General features: G+C 42.8%; 2 protein-coding genes across 5 annotated transcripts in view; both read right to left on the bottom strand.

Annotated features, from left to right (window-relative positions):
- Positions 1–13765, bottom strand: part of camsap2b (calmodulin regulated spectrin-associated protein family, member 2b) — a 34693-nt gene extending 20928 nt beyond the window's left edge. For all 4 annotated transcript variants that reach the window (XM_085254741.1, XM_085254743.1, XM_085254742.1 and 1 more), the window contains exons 1-3: positions 13043–13765; positions 8227–8486; positions 1065–1244 (exon numbers count right to left, since the gene is read on the bottom strand). In XM_085254741.1, coding sequence (XP_085110867.1) covers positions 1065–1244; positions 8227–8486; positions 13043–13181 — 579 coding nt within the window. In that variant the 5' untranslated portion in view covers positions 13182–13765. The remainder of the gene's footprint in view (positions 1–1064; positions 1245–8226; positions 8487–13042) is intronic.
- Positions 13766–14940: 1175 nt separating this feature from the next.
- ticam1 (TIR domain containing adaptor molecule 1) lies at positions 14941–18566 on the bottom strand. The gene is made up of 2 exons (XM_085255206.1): positions 18490–18566; positions 14941–18034 (listed from the first exon to the last, which is right to left on the bottom strand). The coding sequence occupies exon 2, from the start codon at positions 17901–17903 to the stop codon at positions 16251–16253; it is 1653 nt and encodes a 550-aa protein (XP_085111332.1). The 5' UTR covers positions 17904–18034; positions 18490–18566; the 3' UTR covers positions 14941–16250.
- Positions 18567–19086: the final 520 nt, after the last annotated feature.

The raw sequence follows: 19086 nt of genomic DNA, 5'->3' as shown, positions 1-19086 counted from the left end.
AAAAAATTAAGTAAAGACTGGAGAAACACCCTTCAGATGTTACGAGTGTTGTTGTTGCGTAGTTTGTACACCAGAGGGCACTACTTCTCAGCAAAGTTAGGCAGAGTGCAAACAAGTTTTAGGAAATCTGTTCATGTTTATGTCTGAAGTGAAGAGTAACATCATGCAATATTTTTGAATACTAGATTTTTATATCACCAAATCAGTATCAGTATTGGTTTAAAAAAACAAAAACAAACCTGTATCGGTCGTAGTTTAGCTGAAACAGGTGAGACTACTATCAAGTTGTTAAAAATACTGACTGTATGTAGAAGATGGATGGAGAGCTGAAAGTTGAAGCCAATGTGAAAGCTCTTTTAACCTGTATTCATTAGGTGGTCAGCAGGTGGCGCCTCCTCTGACTGAAGAAAGAAGTTCGGTTTTATAGAAATCCGCCCTGTGACTTCAGCAGATATTTTCCTGGTGAGCTCATAGTGACAACTGCTACTTATAAGACTCACTGAACACAACAAAGCTTGTTTTCTAAATTATGCTCCCGATTGCAGTGAAAGAGGAGAACAAAGCAGAAAGAAATGGCTACTCTATGATCCATCATTTGCTTATTTGCTTATCACATCCGATTTCAAAACATCAGTGAAAAATGCTCAGATTGAGGTTTCACAACTGGACTTACTAACCACCATCACGCTGGCTCTGTCACTCTTTTATATACAGTCTACAAGGTTAGAATAGTCGTACCTCAGTGGGGCTTTACAGGCTTTAAAGCCCCACTGAGGTACAACTATTCTTCCTAATCCTGCTTTAACAGAGACTGGGAATCTCTCTGGCATTATCACATGTGCACGGTGCCAGTTTTTCCATCTTCTCCTCTTGCAAACATATTAGATTTCTTACAAACAGTGGAGGAATTAAGAACTGACACACTTTCCAGGAGCTTGAGTGTCTACTAAATCCAGAGAACAAAGTAAGTAGAGTGAAACGATAAAAAGCCACCTTGGTAAACGGCTTAAGGCTTAATTTAGCTCGTGGAGACAACATCTCCCTGTGTTTGTGTATACGAGTACCTTGTTGATCCAGGTGGTGATTGCATCCTCTGTGTCGTAAGGCAGCTCCTGGATGCGTCCGTCGCCGTTCGATGGTTCGGCTGTGGAGTACCTGTTGATGCAGGACATCACCCTCTCCACGCTCACCATCTCTACGGTGTACGCCATCATCAGGGTGTCTATGAGCGCCAGGTGGGAACTCTGCACAGACACACAGCAGCCAGATCAAGTTAAAAAGGCAAAGTCAGCTACAGATTTGAAATTTTTATTTTATCTTTTTCTTTGAAAGGTTTTCCCAAAAGCAACAGACTGACAACTGGGAATTTTTACATGCAAAGTTGCCAAAAAGAGTGTGGGGAAAAAAACAAACCATGAAAGTAATTTATATAAATGGCACATTTGTTTTTTAAAAAATCCACCTCACTTTCACACAGTCTGTCCAACCAGACCAGCTGCTCAGCTGCCTTCTGATCACCATCCGTCTTGCCTTAAGCCATGTAAAACTGCTTCACTGTTAAACGCTGGAAAAAAAATACTTATTTTTTTCTATTAGGCACATTTCGTCCAATTTTGAGTCATTGGCTTTATCTGAGTGGTTGTAAAAAAGCAACATCAACACCTACACAAAGCTTGACATTCTCCCAGCCTTCCTAGTCCCATTCCAGGCCGGTCAGACCAACAGACCTCCCCTTCCCTTTCCTGCCACCCTACAGTCAAAAACATTGTATATATATGTGTGTGTGTGTGTATGTGTGTAAGCATATTTGCCTGCTGCTTCCCTCAGCATTGCTCTGTGCGTCCAGCCTAACTAAACAACCATCTAAAATCTGGAGCTCCATGATCGAAGTGACTCAAACTGACAAAAACAAGCAGTGAGGCGCTGTGTCTAGCACAGGCCTCTATTCATAACCACAGAGCCACATGCAACAGCCAGTGTGACCAAGTCTTTTCCAAAGAAACAAACTCCTGCTTCAGCGCTATGAGTTTACACTTCCACTGGTGCTCCGAGTCATCACGGCATGTCGTCCTGCCAGTCTAAACATGCAGAGAGGTGCAGGAGTAAAATGAGCTCTGACCTCATGGAAATACGTGCTGAGATGCTTTGATCAGCTGTACCTGATGTGAGTAAATGCTACTCAAGTTAGCTGTGCTTACGTTGCACACATTAAATACTGTTATGTAGACCAAGTGCTCATACTTATCCAGTGTAAGCTCTGTTCTTGAGTTAGTTAATTTATTATTTAATATGAATCCCAACCCCAACCAACACATCAAAACCAGAAGCTATGCAAACAAACAGAAAAACAGAAGAAGCAGCAGGTTCTCACGCTTACCATGACTTGACAAACATCAGTTATTAAGTTGTTTATATAAACAAATATGTTGTGTAAGCTGGTGCGTCTGAGGATGGTGGCTGGTTTCACCTGCAGCGCATTACACAGGTGCCCAGGATTGTTTGGACAGCTCCAATTTATGATTCTTACCAAACTTATTGAGCTGTTTATGAAAACGTCTGCAGACAGACACTGTTTTCAATTCTTGCAGCTTCAGGATATTGCCAGATGTCTGACATTGTGTGCATTCTCCTCCAGATGTGCTGCAGGACGTCTGGCTGACGGCTGGACAGACGAACGGAGAGAGACGCCAAGCAGCTTAGAGCGAAGCTAAAGAGTGAAATACCGTGATTTAAATGAAACTCGCTGAGCTTTTTCTGTGATTGAAGCTTTTCTTAAGTCATTTACATAAAACTACTAAATCTTTAATATTGGTTAGAGGCTTGGGTAGGTGTGTGCATGAGTGTGTGCAGGGCTCTGAGCAGAGAAGCCACATGAATTTAAATGATTGTGACAAATCACTTATGTTCATTTTTTAAATAAGGATGTTTTTAAGCTGACATTTTTTTTATATCAGGAAAAAAAAAAAGCACTGACATCCAGCATTTTATTTGTCATATTTTATGGAGAACATTAGTTAAGGCACATAACTCTCTGTAACCTGGTAGGACAGACAACAGTTACTGTAGCTCTCTTTATTCTTTATGGTAATGTAAGACTGCCCATACTGAAGCAGCTCTGTGGTCTATGCAGAGAAACAGAAGCTAATTAAGTCCCTCCCACCGTGGATGGGAAACAATTCTGTTTTCCACTGACTTTGTGGGTCAAAGTAAAACAAAGTTACTGACAGTAACCTGTTAAATGGACGGATGGAAGCCTCGCCATGGCAAAAGTATGGTGGCCCTGAGAGGACTGTAACTTAAGAAAACACCAGAAAATAGAAAAAACTAAAATCGTAAAAGTCCAAAAAACACAAAAAAAGTTAAGTCTCAGTGCAGTGCGTTTGACCCAACTTTTTCTCTTCTATATATTTTAGCTTTGTAACAGCTAACCCCTCCAGTGGTTTTCAGAGTCTTTACAGTACACACAGCAGTACCACCATAGGTCCACACAGGCACATTCCTGGCAGATTAGATGAAGGGCAATTTCTGCTGTTTACCCTGCAGCCTGAGCGATGAAAGATAGTAGCGCGCTGCCCTGATAACTTTCCAGACTTGTAAAATCCTGAGTTGTATCCAGTAAAACCCACTGCAGTGTTTGACATTCAATTCAAATGAATGGCTCCGGTACTCAAAGTGCACTAGAGAGTACCTGACACAATGTGCTCGCACCTACACAGCCACTTAACATTGTTTTAAAGCAGGGCTGGTTTTTTGTCTGAGTGCCCACTAATGCTGCAAGAATAATAGCCTGTGCAGAAATTATAGTCCACGATGTCCATGTGCATGTATGTTGGAGTAATGGGGATGAACATAAAAGTGTGAGCCTGAAAGATGAGGATGAGCAGGACGGGCAGTTTTCAGTCGCTGCTTACATATTTACAGACTGGTCAGATATCCACAGGGGAAAAAGACGCTACTGTTGATAATACAACAAGATTTTAAGAGCCATGTGCCATCTATTATGCCTCCACAAAGACCTTTGTGGTGCGTGTCTGTGCACAGAAAGCACTCACGGTGACAGACACGCCTTATAAGGCTGTGGAGATGGCAGACGCCTGTCATGTAAAGCGCTGCAGTACGCTCGTGCACATTTTCTAACAGGAATTCATCGGTATTCATTCCCACAGCTGTGTGCGTGCGTGTGTCCCTGATCAAAGGCATTTATAGTAAAGCACAAAATACAGCCAAGCAAACAGACAATAAAAGTCATTCTCCACAAACATCACAAGTGCAGGGACATCTGAGCCCCGCAAGTGGTTGTACTGCACAACTTTACACCTACACGCCTGCCTCTACCCAGATGTGGAGACTGATAGCCGTCTTTCTTTTGCAAACATCTGCAAAAATCTCCAAATTTTTCTGCGTTATTCAACAGAGAGCTGATGGAGGGATACACGCCCCTCTGCAGAGAAAAATCAGTTACTGCTCAGGCTCCGTCTCTCACTCTCTCATTTGTCACTTTCTCGTTTCAGTGTTTTAACACTGAGGGCGACGAGTCAAAGAGGAATGAGAAAATAAAGCAGGCCTTGTACACGCCACCGGACATCTGACTCCATCTGCTCCACGGAGGTGTGAATTTGAAGACGGGCAATTAAAGGAGCTCTAATTTGTGCGCCAGACGTTCTTTGACTCAGTGTGAGCCCCACCCTCCACAGTGCTGCAGTAGTGCACATCACGTCTTCCTCCCTCCTCTCCTCTAACCCTCCCTCTTCCCCACGTATGCCGCTCCTCCCCTCCTCCGTCATGCCCCCCTCCCCCCCCCCCCTCCTCCTCCTCTCCCGTCTTTCCAGATGGCCATATTAACACGGGGCCTTTTCCACACATACTCTGGCACACACGTGTCCTCATGACCGCCAGAAAGGCAATACCTCCTTCACATCTTTTCCAAAGCTCTTCCCACACTCACCCTTTCCCCTCTTTTCTTGCTCTACTTTCCTGCTTTTCCTCCTGGACAGCAACCAAATGGCAGCCGCCAAACTACATCTCCCCCACTTTTTCCTCTCGCTCTCTCTATATATCCATTCGGTCTCTGACAAACTGCCACGCTCCCCTCCCTTCCTCCTCCCTCTCCTGACATGAGTTATTCTTCTGTAGCACAGCACTGAGAAAACCATGAGCTCATCATTTTCTCTGCAGATATACCATAACCCAAAATGAAAAGCCTCAACTCTAGTGTGACCGAAATGATCCTGCTGAGTCCATAAATACATACAGATCCTCTGCTTTGCAGAGGCAATCTAATGAAATCACAAGGACACAGAGTAACAATAAGACCAGAGAGATTAACTAATAGCCTGCCGGCGCGTCAGACAAATGAAGGTCGATGAGTTAGAGAGTCGATGGGCTCCATTTGTTTACTTAACGACTGTCACTAAATCACCTGAAGCACACAAAGACGGAGGCGTGTGGACACACGCCGGTCCTTATGTGCACTTCTACAGGTGTGCAAGGACATGGGGTCATTTAGCGCTGCGGCAACCTTCAAGAAAACCTCACTCACGCGCTGAAGGAGGCAAAGAGTACAACCAAACACAGACACGAAAATTCAATTGGCTGCGTAACTTTGAATTACCTCTTGGAGCTGAAAATGAGGGCTAATAAAATTCAGCTACAGCCTGAGAAAAATGCAGCGGCACAGGCAGGCTTAATGAAAAGTGCTAACTGCACCAAAATTCAGGAGAAAATCATTTCTGGCTTAATTTCACGCATTAAGTAGAGTTAACGTGACGCAAAGACAGAGAAAGACGAGAAACGCTGAGAGAGGCCGAGAGAGTGAAGGTGGAAGAAGGATGGAGAGGGGTGGAGAGAGAGAGAGGGAGGGAGGAGAAGGAAACGGTGCACTGCAATGCAGACACCTTTTGGCGTCAGCAGAAGTGCCCGGGCTCCAGCCGTGCATGTGTTAGCAGTGTGTGTAGATCTGCAGGCATCAACTCACCATCCTATCAGAACTAAAGCAAAATACACTATTGTGAGCTCCTCTCACAGCTTGTAAAAGGTGACAACATTATTACGGCTTTATATGAGACAATCAATTTGTAGATCAATCGGAAATTATCAATAGTTACTGTAACTGTTTCAATTATATTTCAAGCAAAGATGAAGCCTTTTTTTATTTGAGAGAGAGAGAAATCTGGTCTGACTGTTTTATACGACAGCAAACTGATCATCTTTGTTTTGTTCCACCATTGCTTTGATTGGACCAACAACCAATTAGACGACATCGGTTAGCTAGTAAGCCAAGTAGTTTTTTCAATTTCAATTCAATTTCAGTTATATAGCATCAAATGACAACTACACTCACCTCAGGGCGTTTTTTTTTTATTTAAATTTACCATTTTCTGACATGTTTTACGCAAACCTCACAATGAGCTTTTATTCGATGACGTAACGCCGCTACACTGTAATGTTTTCCATCCAGTCCAGAATGTAGTTTTGACAGCACACGACTATACGTGTAATATCTCTTAGTGAGGTGACCTGAGTCAAGTTTGCGCTGTATTCAGTGGCTAAACAGTGAGGAACAGTTTGCTATAGGAAACCCATCATTAGCCGTTGTTTTACTTGCAAGAAGACAGATCTGTGAGGATGGTTTAACAGTACGACTCATACGTATTCCACATGAGGTTGGCACACAGCAAAGCACACAGTAACAGCCACGGTCATATTAGTGCCAGTATAATTATTTCTAACTGTGTAATCAAATAAAGCTGCTGTCTGGTTAATTGATTAAAATGATGTTTAAAGTCACACATTTCTGCTTCCACTTCCTCAAAGTGAGCAGTGAGGGTTTGCAGGTTTCTCTGTTGTGAATAGTTTTGGAAATTTTGTCAGATAAACCAAACAATTTGAAAATAAATTGGGGTCTGGGAAACGCCGGCACCGTTTCTGTGCTGTTTGAACATTTTCTAAAGGATTTATGAAAATATGTGAGTAAACAGTCACTATAAACAAAGTATGATACATGTGAGCACATGCGTACATTTGCAGAGATTTAATTGATGTCGTCACCAGAGATGGGCAGTAACGCCTTATTTGTTACTTATAACGCGTTACTGTAATCTGATTACTTTTTTCAAGTAGCGAGTAAAGTAAGGGATTACTATCGCAAAAACGGTAATTAGATTACAGTTACTTTCCCGTAGGAACGCTGCGTTACTGCGTTACTAAAACCGTGATTTTTTGCGAGAATGTCTCATGACAGTGACGTAAGCGAGTGTGACGTTCGTGACAACAGCTGTGTGCAGATCAGCAATGGATAATATATAGAGTGCGGGAGAGAGTATGAGCGTGCAGCGTTTAAAGCGTGGAAGTACTGACCTTACTTTGAGTTTGATTCCATAAAAAGTGACAAAAACATTAGCGTCCGTTGTGCGTGGGAAGAAAACTTCTTTTTACAGCGAAAAAAACCCCTAAACTTCCGAGCAAGCACCGAGTGCGCAACGACGTAATGGGAAACTCAGAGAGAAACTCTGCACCAGGGTAAACCTCCGCCTACCCTACTCCTGCTTTACAGGTGAAAATAGAGCAACAGGACCACTGAGTCTTTTATTATTTTATTTATTTTCTGCTGTGTTTTACTTGCATCTATTTGAAAGACTGAGTGTAAACACACAAAAAATATTTTATTTTATGTGCTGGAATGTGCAGAAAATAGGTTTAAATATTAAACAAATTTCTTCCAGTCAGAGAATGTTGCATATAATTTAATTTCTGCTTGATGCATGAAGTTAAAAGATTAAAACTAATAAAACAAGTTTTAAAAAGAGACTTTTCCATTTGATTACATTTTGTATGATGGATTATGCAGAAAAAGTAGAATTGGGCTGAAAGATATATCGCTTTATCACCTATTCAGGTTGTAAATCGTGTTTTTAAAAAGTAACTAAGTAATTAATTACTTTTGGGGAAGTAATCAGTAATTAGTTATTGATTACTTTTTTCAAGCAACTTGACCAACACTGGTCATCACACATTTCACACATAACGCCTACACGGATAATACCATACCGGGATCTTTGGATTTTAAATGTGAATCCACACATGCTTTGAAATCCAAAAGACGTCGCTGTCCACGCTCATGAAAAACATCTAACGAATAAATGCTCATTGAGGCAGAGAAATCCTTCTGTGTCACCTACTTTTTCACTGAACTCATTCAGGCATTCTGCCAAAAACATCTCCACTCACCATGTTTATGGGTGTGCTGGTCAGATCCCTCTCTGTGACCAGTCTGTCCTTGTCTGTGACGTACAGGCCTTTCTGGGCCAGCGCCTGAATGACAGCATTGTGTCCCAGTAACGGTTTGACAGCATCGCTGCGGAGGATCAGGCTTCCCGCCCGGCAGTAGAGCTCTGCAGACTGAAGCAGGCAGGCGACCGGAGGCTTCAGGTGCTCCTGGTTGTATTGGTCCCTGTAGAAAGGCTCAGCCAGCTCCTCTGGCACTGCATCTGAGGGGTAATACAGAAACAGAAAATGAGACAGGTCAAAGTTCGCACCTGCAGTTCCTCATATGGCCACTTGAGACCATTCTACTTTTACAGCAGAAATAAACAAATCAAATTCAGTTTTGGTCTTCATGAAGCTGCACGGGACGGTTATTTCCTTTTATTTCCACAGATCTTACTCATTTAAATTATATTATGCTAATATAATTAAGACCATAGCCACCTACAGAGACAGGTGGGCTTGGAAACAGGTGACTGGAGCTACTAGCTGTCTGCTAATGACGCTCACTGAACAGGACCTCTCAGCTCTCTCTGTTCTGTGTCAGTGCTTCACAAATTATAGCGTCCCATGTGGTTCATTTTACTAACAGGCCATTCAGGAAGTCTGTGCTCCAGGTTTGTTTTTTTTAAATAGTGAATACCTAGTAGCTCTGCTTCTGTGCGATGCACCCATGCAGGCTACGGATGTGCCTTGCTAACCCAAAAAACAAGATGATGATGGACAACATGCCAAACTCAACACTGTGGCCACAAAAACACTCACCTGCTACTTCATTAGGCACACCTGTTCAACTGCTCGTTAACACAAATATGCAATAATGGCAGCAACTCAATGCATTTAGCCATGCAGACATGGTCCGAGCACCCGAATGGGGAAGAAAGTTGATTTAAGAGACCCTGAACGAGGCATGCGCCTCTTTTGACCACAGTGAACCCATCGTCTGACGACTGTTTCCAGCACGATAACAAAACTCAAATCATCTCAAACTGGCTTCTTGAACACGACAATGACCTCACTGTACTCAAACGACCTCCACAGTCACCAGTTCTCTGCCCAACAGAGCGCCTTCAGAATGTGCTGGAACTGGAGATTCACATCATGGATGTGCAGCGAACAACTGTGTGACGCTATTGTGTCAACATGGAGCAAAATCTGAGGAACGTTTCTGTCCAACTTTCACCTTTAACCTTGTTGAATCTACGCCACGAAGGATTTGAACACTCCCGAAGGCATCAATGCTAAGAAACAATCACACAGAGAATCAAACAGATAATAAAAATGAAACCTGAATTTTATGCTCTGCTTTTCCCGTCTTTGCTACAATTCGCTACACTCTAACACACAGACACTCACAAACTTTCAGAATGTAATCAACACATGTCAGGAGGTCTACTGCATGTCCAATTCAGAGCCTGTGTTAGTGTTGGTGGAAGTGTGTGTTACAAAGCATGAAGCACCTTCTAATCCTGTTACCTCATCCTGTAAATCTGATTTGAAGAAAATAGCCAAACAGAAACAGACACACACACAAAACAGCTTCTAGAAGTCACTCACTCCGGATCCTTTTCATCCTACTATGCTGTTGTTAACCACAGGTTGTGACTCACAGCTGAACTAGTCATTAATCTATCACTGAATGACATACATACTGCGCATATGAACTTCCATCCCACAGGCATGACTTTCAGACAAGATGCCTGTATAAGAATGTGTGTGACACACTTTTAAAAGACTGTGTGCTTCAATACGCGTGTATTCCTGGTGTGTAGGGTCATTTCCTCTCTGCCTGCGTCTGAATCACCCTGAGGAAAACAAAGGACACTGAAGGAATCCATCTTAAAGGTACAGCTTTCCTCTTCGAAACAAGAAAAACCGTGTGGAAGAAAAAGCTTTACCAAACAACTTTAAAAAAAATCAAATATGTAAAGCTCAGTGCAGGGAAAAAAAACTCTTATTAGGCTTGTGATCAAACCTCAGCAGTTTTCCAGTGGCTGTGGTTAGCACAAGCCTCCCTGTGCTTCGACAGCGGGTGATGAAAAGAGATATTTAAAGCAACAGGCAGATGTTAAACGGCTCCATAACAAGCCCTCCTGCATCCAGCCTCAGCGTTCAAAAATCAGTCGAGTTTTTATAAGAAGTATAAAGTTGATTAGCAGAGAGGAGCTCACATCGCTGCGACTTTGGTGTCTGATAGTTACACTTTTGTTGGAACTGTTTAGCTGCACTCCACACAAAGAGCTGTGACAACGATCTTGGATAATAATGCTTTCTGTGTCACTTTAAAGTCCTAAAGAAATCACATGACCTTTTACACTTAAAGGTCAATAAAACAATTAAACAAGGAGCTAGAGCAGGCTAGGACGAAGAGCCCCGCTTTTGTAGAGTTCATGAAAATTTGCCTGGTCAAGTAAAAACTCTCTCCTTTGTGTTGGCCATCAAAGAGGAAACAGACAGGAAGTAGCTGCCACAGGAAGTCCACATGGAGAAGACTGCTCCCCTGGAGACCTCTGGGATTACCGCTCAGCAGCGTTTATATCTGCTGCCTTAGAGCTCTATGTTTAAATAGAATACATATTAGTTTTACTGGGTCTAGTTTAGTGCTCATCTTGATTATTAGTAGTCCCTTTAAACCTTTAAAGACTTCTTTGGTCATTTGTGTGAAAACAACACTGACATCTTGTTTGAAAACTGTTGGTGAATGCATAAGCTACCAGACATGGAGCACCAAGAACACTCACGTTATGTTCCTGTCGATGTGGTAGATGTAAGTCTAATATCTATGGTCTCAACAACTCCGCTCGTTACACGTCAGATATCATTAAGTTTCTGATGTAGTAGCTGGGGAGCGCATTTACACTGGAGCACCTAAAATAAGGTCAACTAAAGGCCAGTAACAACCACGAGCACCTAGAGAACCAAACTCGGTGCTTCTCGTTATCCAGAACATCCTTGAATACTCTATTCTATTAATAGTTAGCACTGTGGCCGTGCTGCTGAAAAACTCAGGCGACCTTTGTTGTTTTAAGTTCATCTGATGCCAACGTGGAGCTCTCAAAAGTTTATTGTTTATTTCACACACACACACTAATCACAAACTCTGTTGCTGATCTTTTCAGCTCATGTGATATCAGTCTGCAGCTTTAAAAAGGATAGATTTTCAGGGTTGTATATATTTAGACACATATATGGCATGCAGATCCATTTCTCTGAAGTTGGGGCACAAACTTTAAACTGATGGGCACAGAGCTGTTCCCACTGAGCACCACCGGACTCAAGCCATAGCTCATGCTTCCTATCTAGGCCAAACAGGACTCTGAGGACCGGTTATGAATTGGGCCACAGTTCTCGCCGGTGCTGGGAGCTGAAACTGTGTCACCGGAGGCACGGAGGGAGGAAAAAACCCCACCAAAGTGGCAGCAGCAGCATGCTGCAACAGCCGCAGGGTCCTGCACAACCAAGCTTGGCCTTCTCACACACTACTATCCTGCATGTCTCTCCACCATGTCATTGCTCCTGAGGCTGAAGAAAAGTAACGTAGTGCTCACATTGGTAAACGCTGTAAGATCAATGAGGTCTGCCTCATTGTCTGTCTGTGTAGTGTCCACGCAGATGTTGAAAGACTTCATTAACAGCTGGATGAACCTCTGGGCTCAGACGATGCTGGAATTGCTCCGTCTTTATGAGGCCGAGATGTTTCACAGAGTACAAGAGACAGGCTAACGCTGAGGTACACACACATGCTGTCACATATACAGACAGAGATCCACATGAAAACACCACCATGACAGAAGAAGCTACAGCTAACACTGGGCTGCCTGGAACCTGTGAGCTCTAAGCAGCTGTTAGACACACAGAATCATTTCAGGAGGAGATATGAAAAAACTTCATTGTAATCATTTAAATGTTTTTTCCACTAAGTAAATGTGATGAAACTCATGTGTTTATGGGTTCTTTGCCATTTTTCTTCACTTTATGTAATGATAAAATTAAAGTTTCGGCACAAACTTTGGGTTTAATAATCATTAGTCAACATTTATCAGATGGCCTGATGTAGAGAAAAGCAAGTTTGCCATTATTAAAAACACAATTAGCCAAAGCAGAAGAGTCTGTGCTTGGTTCAGCCCACTGATTACTTCAATGATCATATTTTATGCATGTGAATAAATGCACGTGTGCATTTTATTTATAATCCATTCTTCCGGGGAGTATTTTGATTTTTTTTTTCTTTTAAGACCAAACTATTATTCTCTTAATATACCAACAAGTTACAGTCCTAAACTGAAGTTATGAGCAGAAGCTGATCCGATCTGTCCAACCTGACTTCTGCTATTGGGAATAATTAGCAGCAGGTCGGCAAAAGGTTAAACCAATAATCCTGAACCAATAGTGGAGGGATACAGTGAGGCTGATATGACATATGGACTGACTTTAGAAACCCAGCCTAATGTAACCAGGAGAGACATTATTATGGGCTCCAGCTAGTTTAAGCCTTCATATAGACTCCAGGTTAGTGTGCGGTTAAATAGGACTTTGAATGGGAAATAATGGGAAGATTTCTTGCCCTAATAACGAGGTTTAATTGTGTTTGTCTGTCACAGTGAGAGTCTGATTACAGGATGCTGTTTACAAAACAGTCTCACTTGCACACCCTCTGGTCCGACACGACAGCAGGCCTTATTATTACACGTTAGATAATTATCTTAACAGCGTTTTCCACTATTCTCATCCAAAAAATAAATTTAAAAAAAAGGGAAAGGAGGAGCGAGGCACCACCTACCCGAGCCGAAAGCCTTGGCCACCAGCCACGTCAGACTGCATGATATCTTGGCCCTGGTGAAGTCGTAGTGATCGAAGCTCTTGATGGCAGGGACGATGAAGGTCCGTCTCATCCCTCTGTCATCTGCCGCATCTCCCATTGTTTCACTGTGAGGGACCCGCTGCTTTACTGCTGCTGCTGGAGGCTCAGTCTGCAGGAGTTCCTCCTGACTGCGGATAACATCCCGTCCAGAGGAATTCAATGCACCAAAATTTCCTTCTCCCAAAAAAACCGAAAAGAATCAAAGGGGGAAAAAAACCCAACAACTTTGGCCTGGTTTCTGAGAGCACGACGAGTTGGAAATGAAACGGCGCCCCTCGGTTCATATGAGCTCCATCCTCAGCGTTACGTTTCCGTGATAGCCTTAAACCCTGGCAGCACGGCGCAGTTTAGTGGCAGGATTTCTGAAGATTTCCTCCATTCCCTGACATTACTATCCTCCGGTCTCCCGACATAACGGAGCAGCTGTGTGGCACGGGAGGAGCGCTAGAGCCCGGCACCACGGGGCACTTCCCCGGTCACACCGAGTTGGCTGTTGGTGTTCATGCCGCTCTCCTTCTTCTTCTTTTTTCCCCTTTCCTAACTGTTTTCTCACCCTCTGTATCTCGGCGGCGTCTCCCCTGCGCTTTTCCTGCCGCACTGATCGGAGGATGGAGCGCACTGCGCACGCGCGATCCACCCACCCAGTCTGCTCAGTCCTGACAGGAGTCGCCACAGTGTAATATAAACCAAGGTGGAGTTAACTAAATCCCAGATGTTGTTTCCAAGGAGAAATACACTTCCAGCTAGTTCAACATGTTCTCCTAATGCTGTGAGGCGATCCGCAGTTCACTGAAGTGTTAGGAGATGAGGACAGAATTAGTAGCATCCCACCTCAAAAATGTGCTTAAAATATTCAATCAGTGGTGCGCACAGAGTCTCCCACAGTGTGATGTTATAGTACGACCGTCTGTCGCTACAGACATAGTATCATGTTACATACTGTTGGCATCCTTACAAAATGTACACAGAAACCTGACAATGTGATGTGGAAGAAAATTTATAATCAGAAGAAGGCTCTGGGCTTCTTCTCAGTTGGCTCAGTGGGTAGATTGGGTCATCTAACAATTGAAAGGTCAGTGGATTGATCTGTTGCTTCTCCAGTCCACATACCCAAGTATTCTCAGGCAACATACAGAGCCTCAGGTCCAAACTGGGAGCTGATTCCATGGCAGCCTGAAAGCTTAAGTCTTTGCCTCCCATTCTACTTTTAGAAACTCGAGGAACCACAGGTAAGCCCACAGTCTGAAAGCAAAGTGCTCTATTAGACTTACGTGATAGAATGGCATCTTTAAGATATGTGACCTTCAGACCATTCAGGACTCTGTGTGTGAGGAGAGGGACTTCAAAGCTACCTCTGGATATACAAAGGCAGATAAAGAGATCCTAACATGAAAAGCATACGATCTCTCTTTCTAGTTTCTGTCAGCACTCTTACTTACATTTGAAACCAGCTGGATGATTGTTGTTGGGACCTCACAGTAATAATAAATTACAATAATCCAGCCTGGAGGAAATGTGGGTTTTTCAGCATCACTCTGAGACAGGATGCTCATAACTTTGACAATATTGTACAGAAGAAAGAAGACAGTCCCAGTACACCACCACCAACGTCTGCTGCCTCATAATAAACGCCAAGAAGAATTATCAGCTTTTCAACATTTTGTTTGAAAACTGAAAATAGAGAACATATAAATAGAATTAATAGCAGAAATGCTGCATTAGATTTCAGTGCCCGGTGAATATACGTGATGCGACACAACTCACATGCTAATAATCAACATTTTGACTTTGACTGTGTGGAAATGATGTGAGAACTATCATTATCTTCAATTTATTTAAAATAAATTTATATCACAATAAAGTGCAAAAAGCAAATGTTTCTCATAACCTTCTGAAGTATGTCAGTAATTCAAAGCTTACGGACTAAAATTCTTACATGACAGAAGTTCAGGTCATAACAACTTGAGATGCTTTCTTAGCAACTGAGACTGAGGATCAGTCACAGAAGACAAAAGTACCATGAAATAAAGCACAAATGTGTTTGACAAAGACATCATCACCATCAGTAAACCGTTTGATATTACATCAGAAAATGTGACACACAAGGAGAACTTAAATGAAATATCAATGACACTAACAGTAAATCTATAAAAAAAAAAAAGAAGAAGAAGAAGAAGAAGAATCAGCAGAACTAAAAAGACATCTGGAAATGTACGTTTCTTTTGAAAGGTTTTAAAAGTTTTCCCTGGTAGTTTGTTTTGACATGAATATGACCCGATCAGCAAGTTCTTTAAAATCATCTTTCCAACCAATCACCGTTTGTCAACAAGTTGCTTCTTGTTGCATTTTTCCCCTTCATTTCAACTTAATCATCATCCAAATGTTACACATCTGTTCCAAAGTTTACACAGCAATTTCCTCCCCTCCCCACCAACCAGTCCTGCAGGTGGCTGCCCTTCCCTGAGCCTGGTTCTGCTTTTTCTTCTTGCAGTCACCAAGTACTTGCTCAGAGAAGGTCGTCTGATTGTTGGGGTTTTCTCTCTGTTATTGTAGGGTCTTTACCTTACTGTTTAAAGCACCTCGAGGCGGCTGTTGTTGTGTTTTGGCGCTATATAAGTAAAACTGAATTGAATTGAACTGATTACATTTGGCCATACTCAAATCAGCACTTGAGATGAATATGGAAATTATATTAAAATTACTTTTTGGACAGTGACTATGCAAGATGACTGCAGTCATGGGAATGGATGAGAAGTGTGTAAGAGCGCTGCACCCTAGTGTCTGCAAAGAGCTCATACAGCTGAAGAGGTTAAAAAGGAAGCCTCTCTTATTAGTCAGTAGATGGCACTCCTATGCCAATTATACCATAAAATGGCCCTTGCTCTGTTCAGCATACTTTATCACTACTACACTGTTTTCATGTACTTAATGGCTCTTTTGCTGCTCTATTGGGATTTCTTTCGCTGACAGGTTTGATTGCACTGACGTAAACTACAGCAAATAAATTCCTCATAGTGGTCGTTACAGCTTTAACACTTTAGTGTTCAGGAAAAACATGAATACTTCTTTCATTCTCAGCATATAAACTGATGCCATAAAATGTCCAGCTTCACTGCTCCCCCTTTGTTTAATTGGAATCCTCCCTGTTTGCATTTCCACCCAAATCCACATTCATTCGAGAGTCGTTACCAATCATAATGTAGTTAGCATTTTCAATATGAATGTTTGGCTGTGGGTGCCACGCAGCCGTCGGGGGCCCTGGTCGAAGGTTTGGTTCTACTGAGATTGTCAGATTGCTTATTTTATTTAAATGCTTCATTGTCTGTTTCTGAGCTTTCTCCTGTTTCCAGATCCATCTCTGTTTTTTAATTTTTGCAGGCAACAATGACTTTTGGATCTTTTTCTCAAAGTTCTTTCTCTCTTCAAGTGGATTCACTCCCTGCAGCACCATAGGCATATCCTGTTTGGGCATGCAGTTCTCTCGTGGCAGCAGAGGGATCACAGTGTTGTATTTATGTGCCTTGGTTATAGAGTTGACGAGGGCAGCGTTCGCCTTTAGATCCAGCATGCAAGTGTTGAAGTTGCGGGTAAGCAGCAGCAGGGTGAAGGCTGAGTTGTTGATGGCGTCCTCCATGCTCTTTATAGTGGTCTTTCCGGCAATGGAAAAGTCAGAGAAAGTCGCACCTTCAAATTCACCACCAATGACTGCTTCTATTTTCTCCTTTATGCTTTCGGCCATATCTGAATCTTCCGGTGCATGCAAGATAACAAATGCATAAAACATTTCTTCTTCCTCTTCTTCCACAGCTTTGCTTTCATGTATTTCTCCAGGAACACTCGTCTTCGGTAGTTTAGGACTTGGCGTTTTTGTTTGATTGTCTGATTTCGTGTCACTCTCATTGCTCACTAGTGATGCTGCTGCTGCTGCGCCATACTTACTTGAGTCTTGTTTTGGGTCAAATGGAGGAGATCCAGTGGTCTTAGGCTGAGCTTCAGATGACTGAGGTGGCTCGGTCACATTTTGTGCTCTGTTTTCTTTAACGCTGAGGACGGGAGGATTCGATTTGGGGTTTCCTGGGTTCCCTGGAGAGGTTCCGTGTGCTTGAAACAAGATTGTTGAGGGCATACTTATCTCCAGATGAGTAGGGTAAGAGGGCATTGAGGGGAGATTTGCACTGAGGGGGCTGGGAAGAGATGAAGCTGATGAAACCTGAGATTTTTCCACACTACTGAGAAGATTGGAGTCAGGCTCTGCCTTCTGATCACTGGAGGGGGACATCCACTCTGCACACTCAGGCCCACAGACATTTTTAGCTTCCTCCAGGAATTCATAGTTGTATAGTTCCAGGTCATTACCATTTCTTGTTTTTACGCAGTCACTAGAAAGAGCACGCTTGTATGCCAGATTTCTCAGCAGTGGATCACACAGCCTCTGCTCTGTCAAAACTTTAAAAACATGAGCCAGCTCTGCCAACGATTCTCCCGTTAAGGCTTCAAAAAGACCGCAATGAGATCCAAAATCTTCCAAATTGCCTCCTCTCATCTGACACTTCTCGGCCACATGCTTAGCGAGGGAGCTGTCCGTCAACATCTGGAGTTTGTCGAGAGCTTCCACCTCCTTGTGGAGGACGATGAGACACAAGGCGTGTATGATTTTATCTTCAGGAGAGTCACCCAACTGGAATGTCAGACTAAGGAGTCGTTCTGAAGGTGTCTTAACAAGAAGGTCAAAGACATCCCTCAGTCCTGTCCCATGGTTGGCTCGGCTCTCGAGACTCATTTTCAACTTCACCTGTGAGCCAGCGTGTAACAAAGTCGATGGGATCACATGTGACTGTCGAGCATAACCATTCTCAGTTCTTCAGGGACTTGAGTTGCTGAAGAAGTGCCGTTTCCTGTATGTTCCTCTTTCTTTAGGCATAAAAAAAGAAAACGTGTCAGAAATCACAGAGCTAACACGTGGTCACAACATGATGTGCTTCAACTGTATTCAAAAAGTAACTTCAATGAATTTTAATACATCAAGCTTAGCATTTTGTCTCCCTCTTGTGATCTTTCATTATTCCTCTTTGGATTATGTTCTGTAGAGGTAAAATAAACTTTCATCTGATCATTTTGGACTAAAACAACGGAAATCAGGACCAGCATCATGTTCCAAAAGCTATGACTGAGCTATGTGTGTGTTTCTAGCTCAGAATAAGGAAGTCCCAAAGAGTGCTTTTCTGCTTCAGTTAAGTTTTCAGATAGAAACCTTTTTATCTTAAAATCCAAAAACAAGGCTCTGAGAGACCGATGATTCCTCAGAATAACCCTAGCCTCAATAAGTCTCCTCAAACTTCTACACTAAACTTTTCCAGTGAACGTACCTGCTGAAGTTGTAGGCCTCTGCCAGCCTGAAGTAATTTTGGAGGACATACTGATGATGTCACAGCTTGCGAAGTACAGGAGCTCAAGAGGGACAAAAGACTGAAGCAGGAAGAAGCCTCAATTCCAACTGAGACTACAGCTCTCCCGTGGGTTCTACATATTACAGAGCTGTACCGTCCTTAAGAGACTCTATTTATAATGTAAACATTTAACACTTTAACATGTATTTTCATATAGTATGGTAACTTTTTCATATAGTTTGCATCTGCCAAGAAGACAAAGAAAAAAAGATCTCTTCTTGCGGGGAAGTGTGGAAGTCTTGAGCACAATGGGCGTACAAGAGAGGAGGAATTCTGGCATTTTCCCCTCTCGGCTGAGAGGCAAGTGTATTTTTATCCTCAGAGGAAACCTCCAACCCTGTATTTACCAGGGGTGGGGTCACACCAGGCACACTGAAAACCAAGATCAAGTCCTTCAATGCAGCGCAGACACAGAGCCTCTCTGTTCTGAGTGCAGAGAGCGGTATGTGATATGTTTACTGCACGTAACCATTTCTGAAGGATTAATGTGACTCTATAGGAAGTGTGGTTTTTATG

This window comes from Mchenga conophoros, linkage group LG18, assembly GCF_057382185.1.
Source record: "Mchenga conophoros isolate Kocher_MC1m ecotype Shallow Benthic linkage group LG18, M_conophoros_male_GT1.1, whole genome shotgun sequence".
Lineage (NCBI taxonomy): Eukaryota > Metazoa > Chordata > Actinopteri > Cichliformes > Cichlidae > Mchenga > Mchenga conophoros.
Note: the sequence above shows the minus strand (reverse complement) of the source record. Positions and strands in the feature narration are given on the sequence as shown.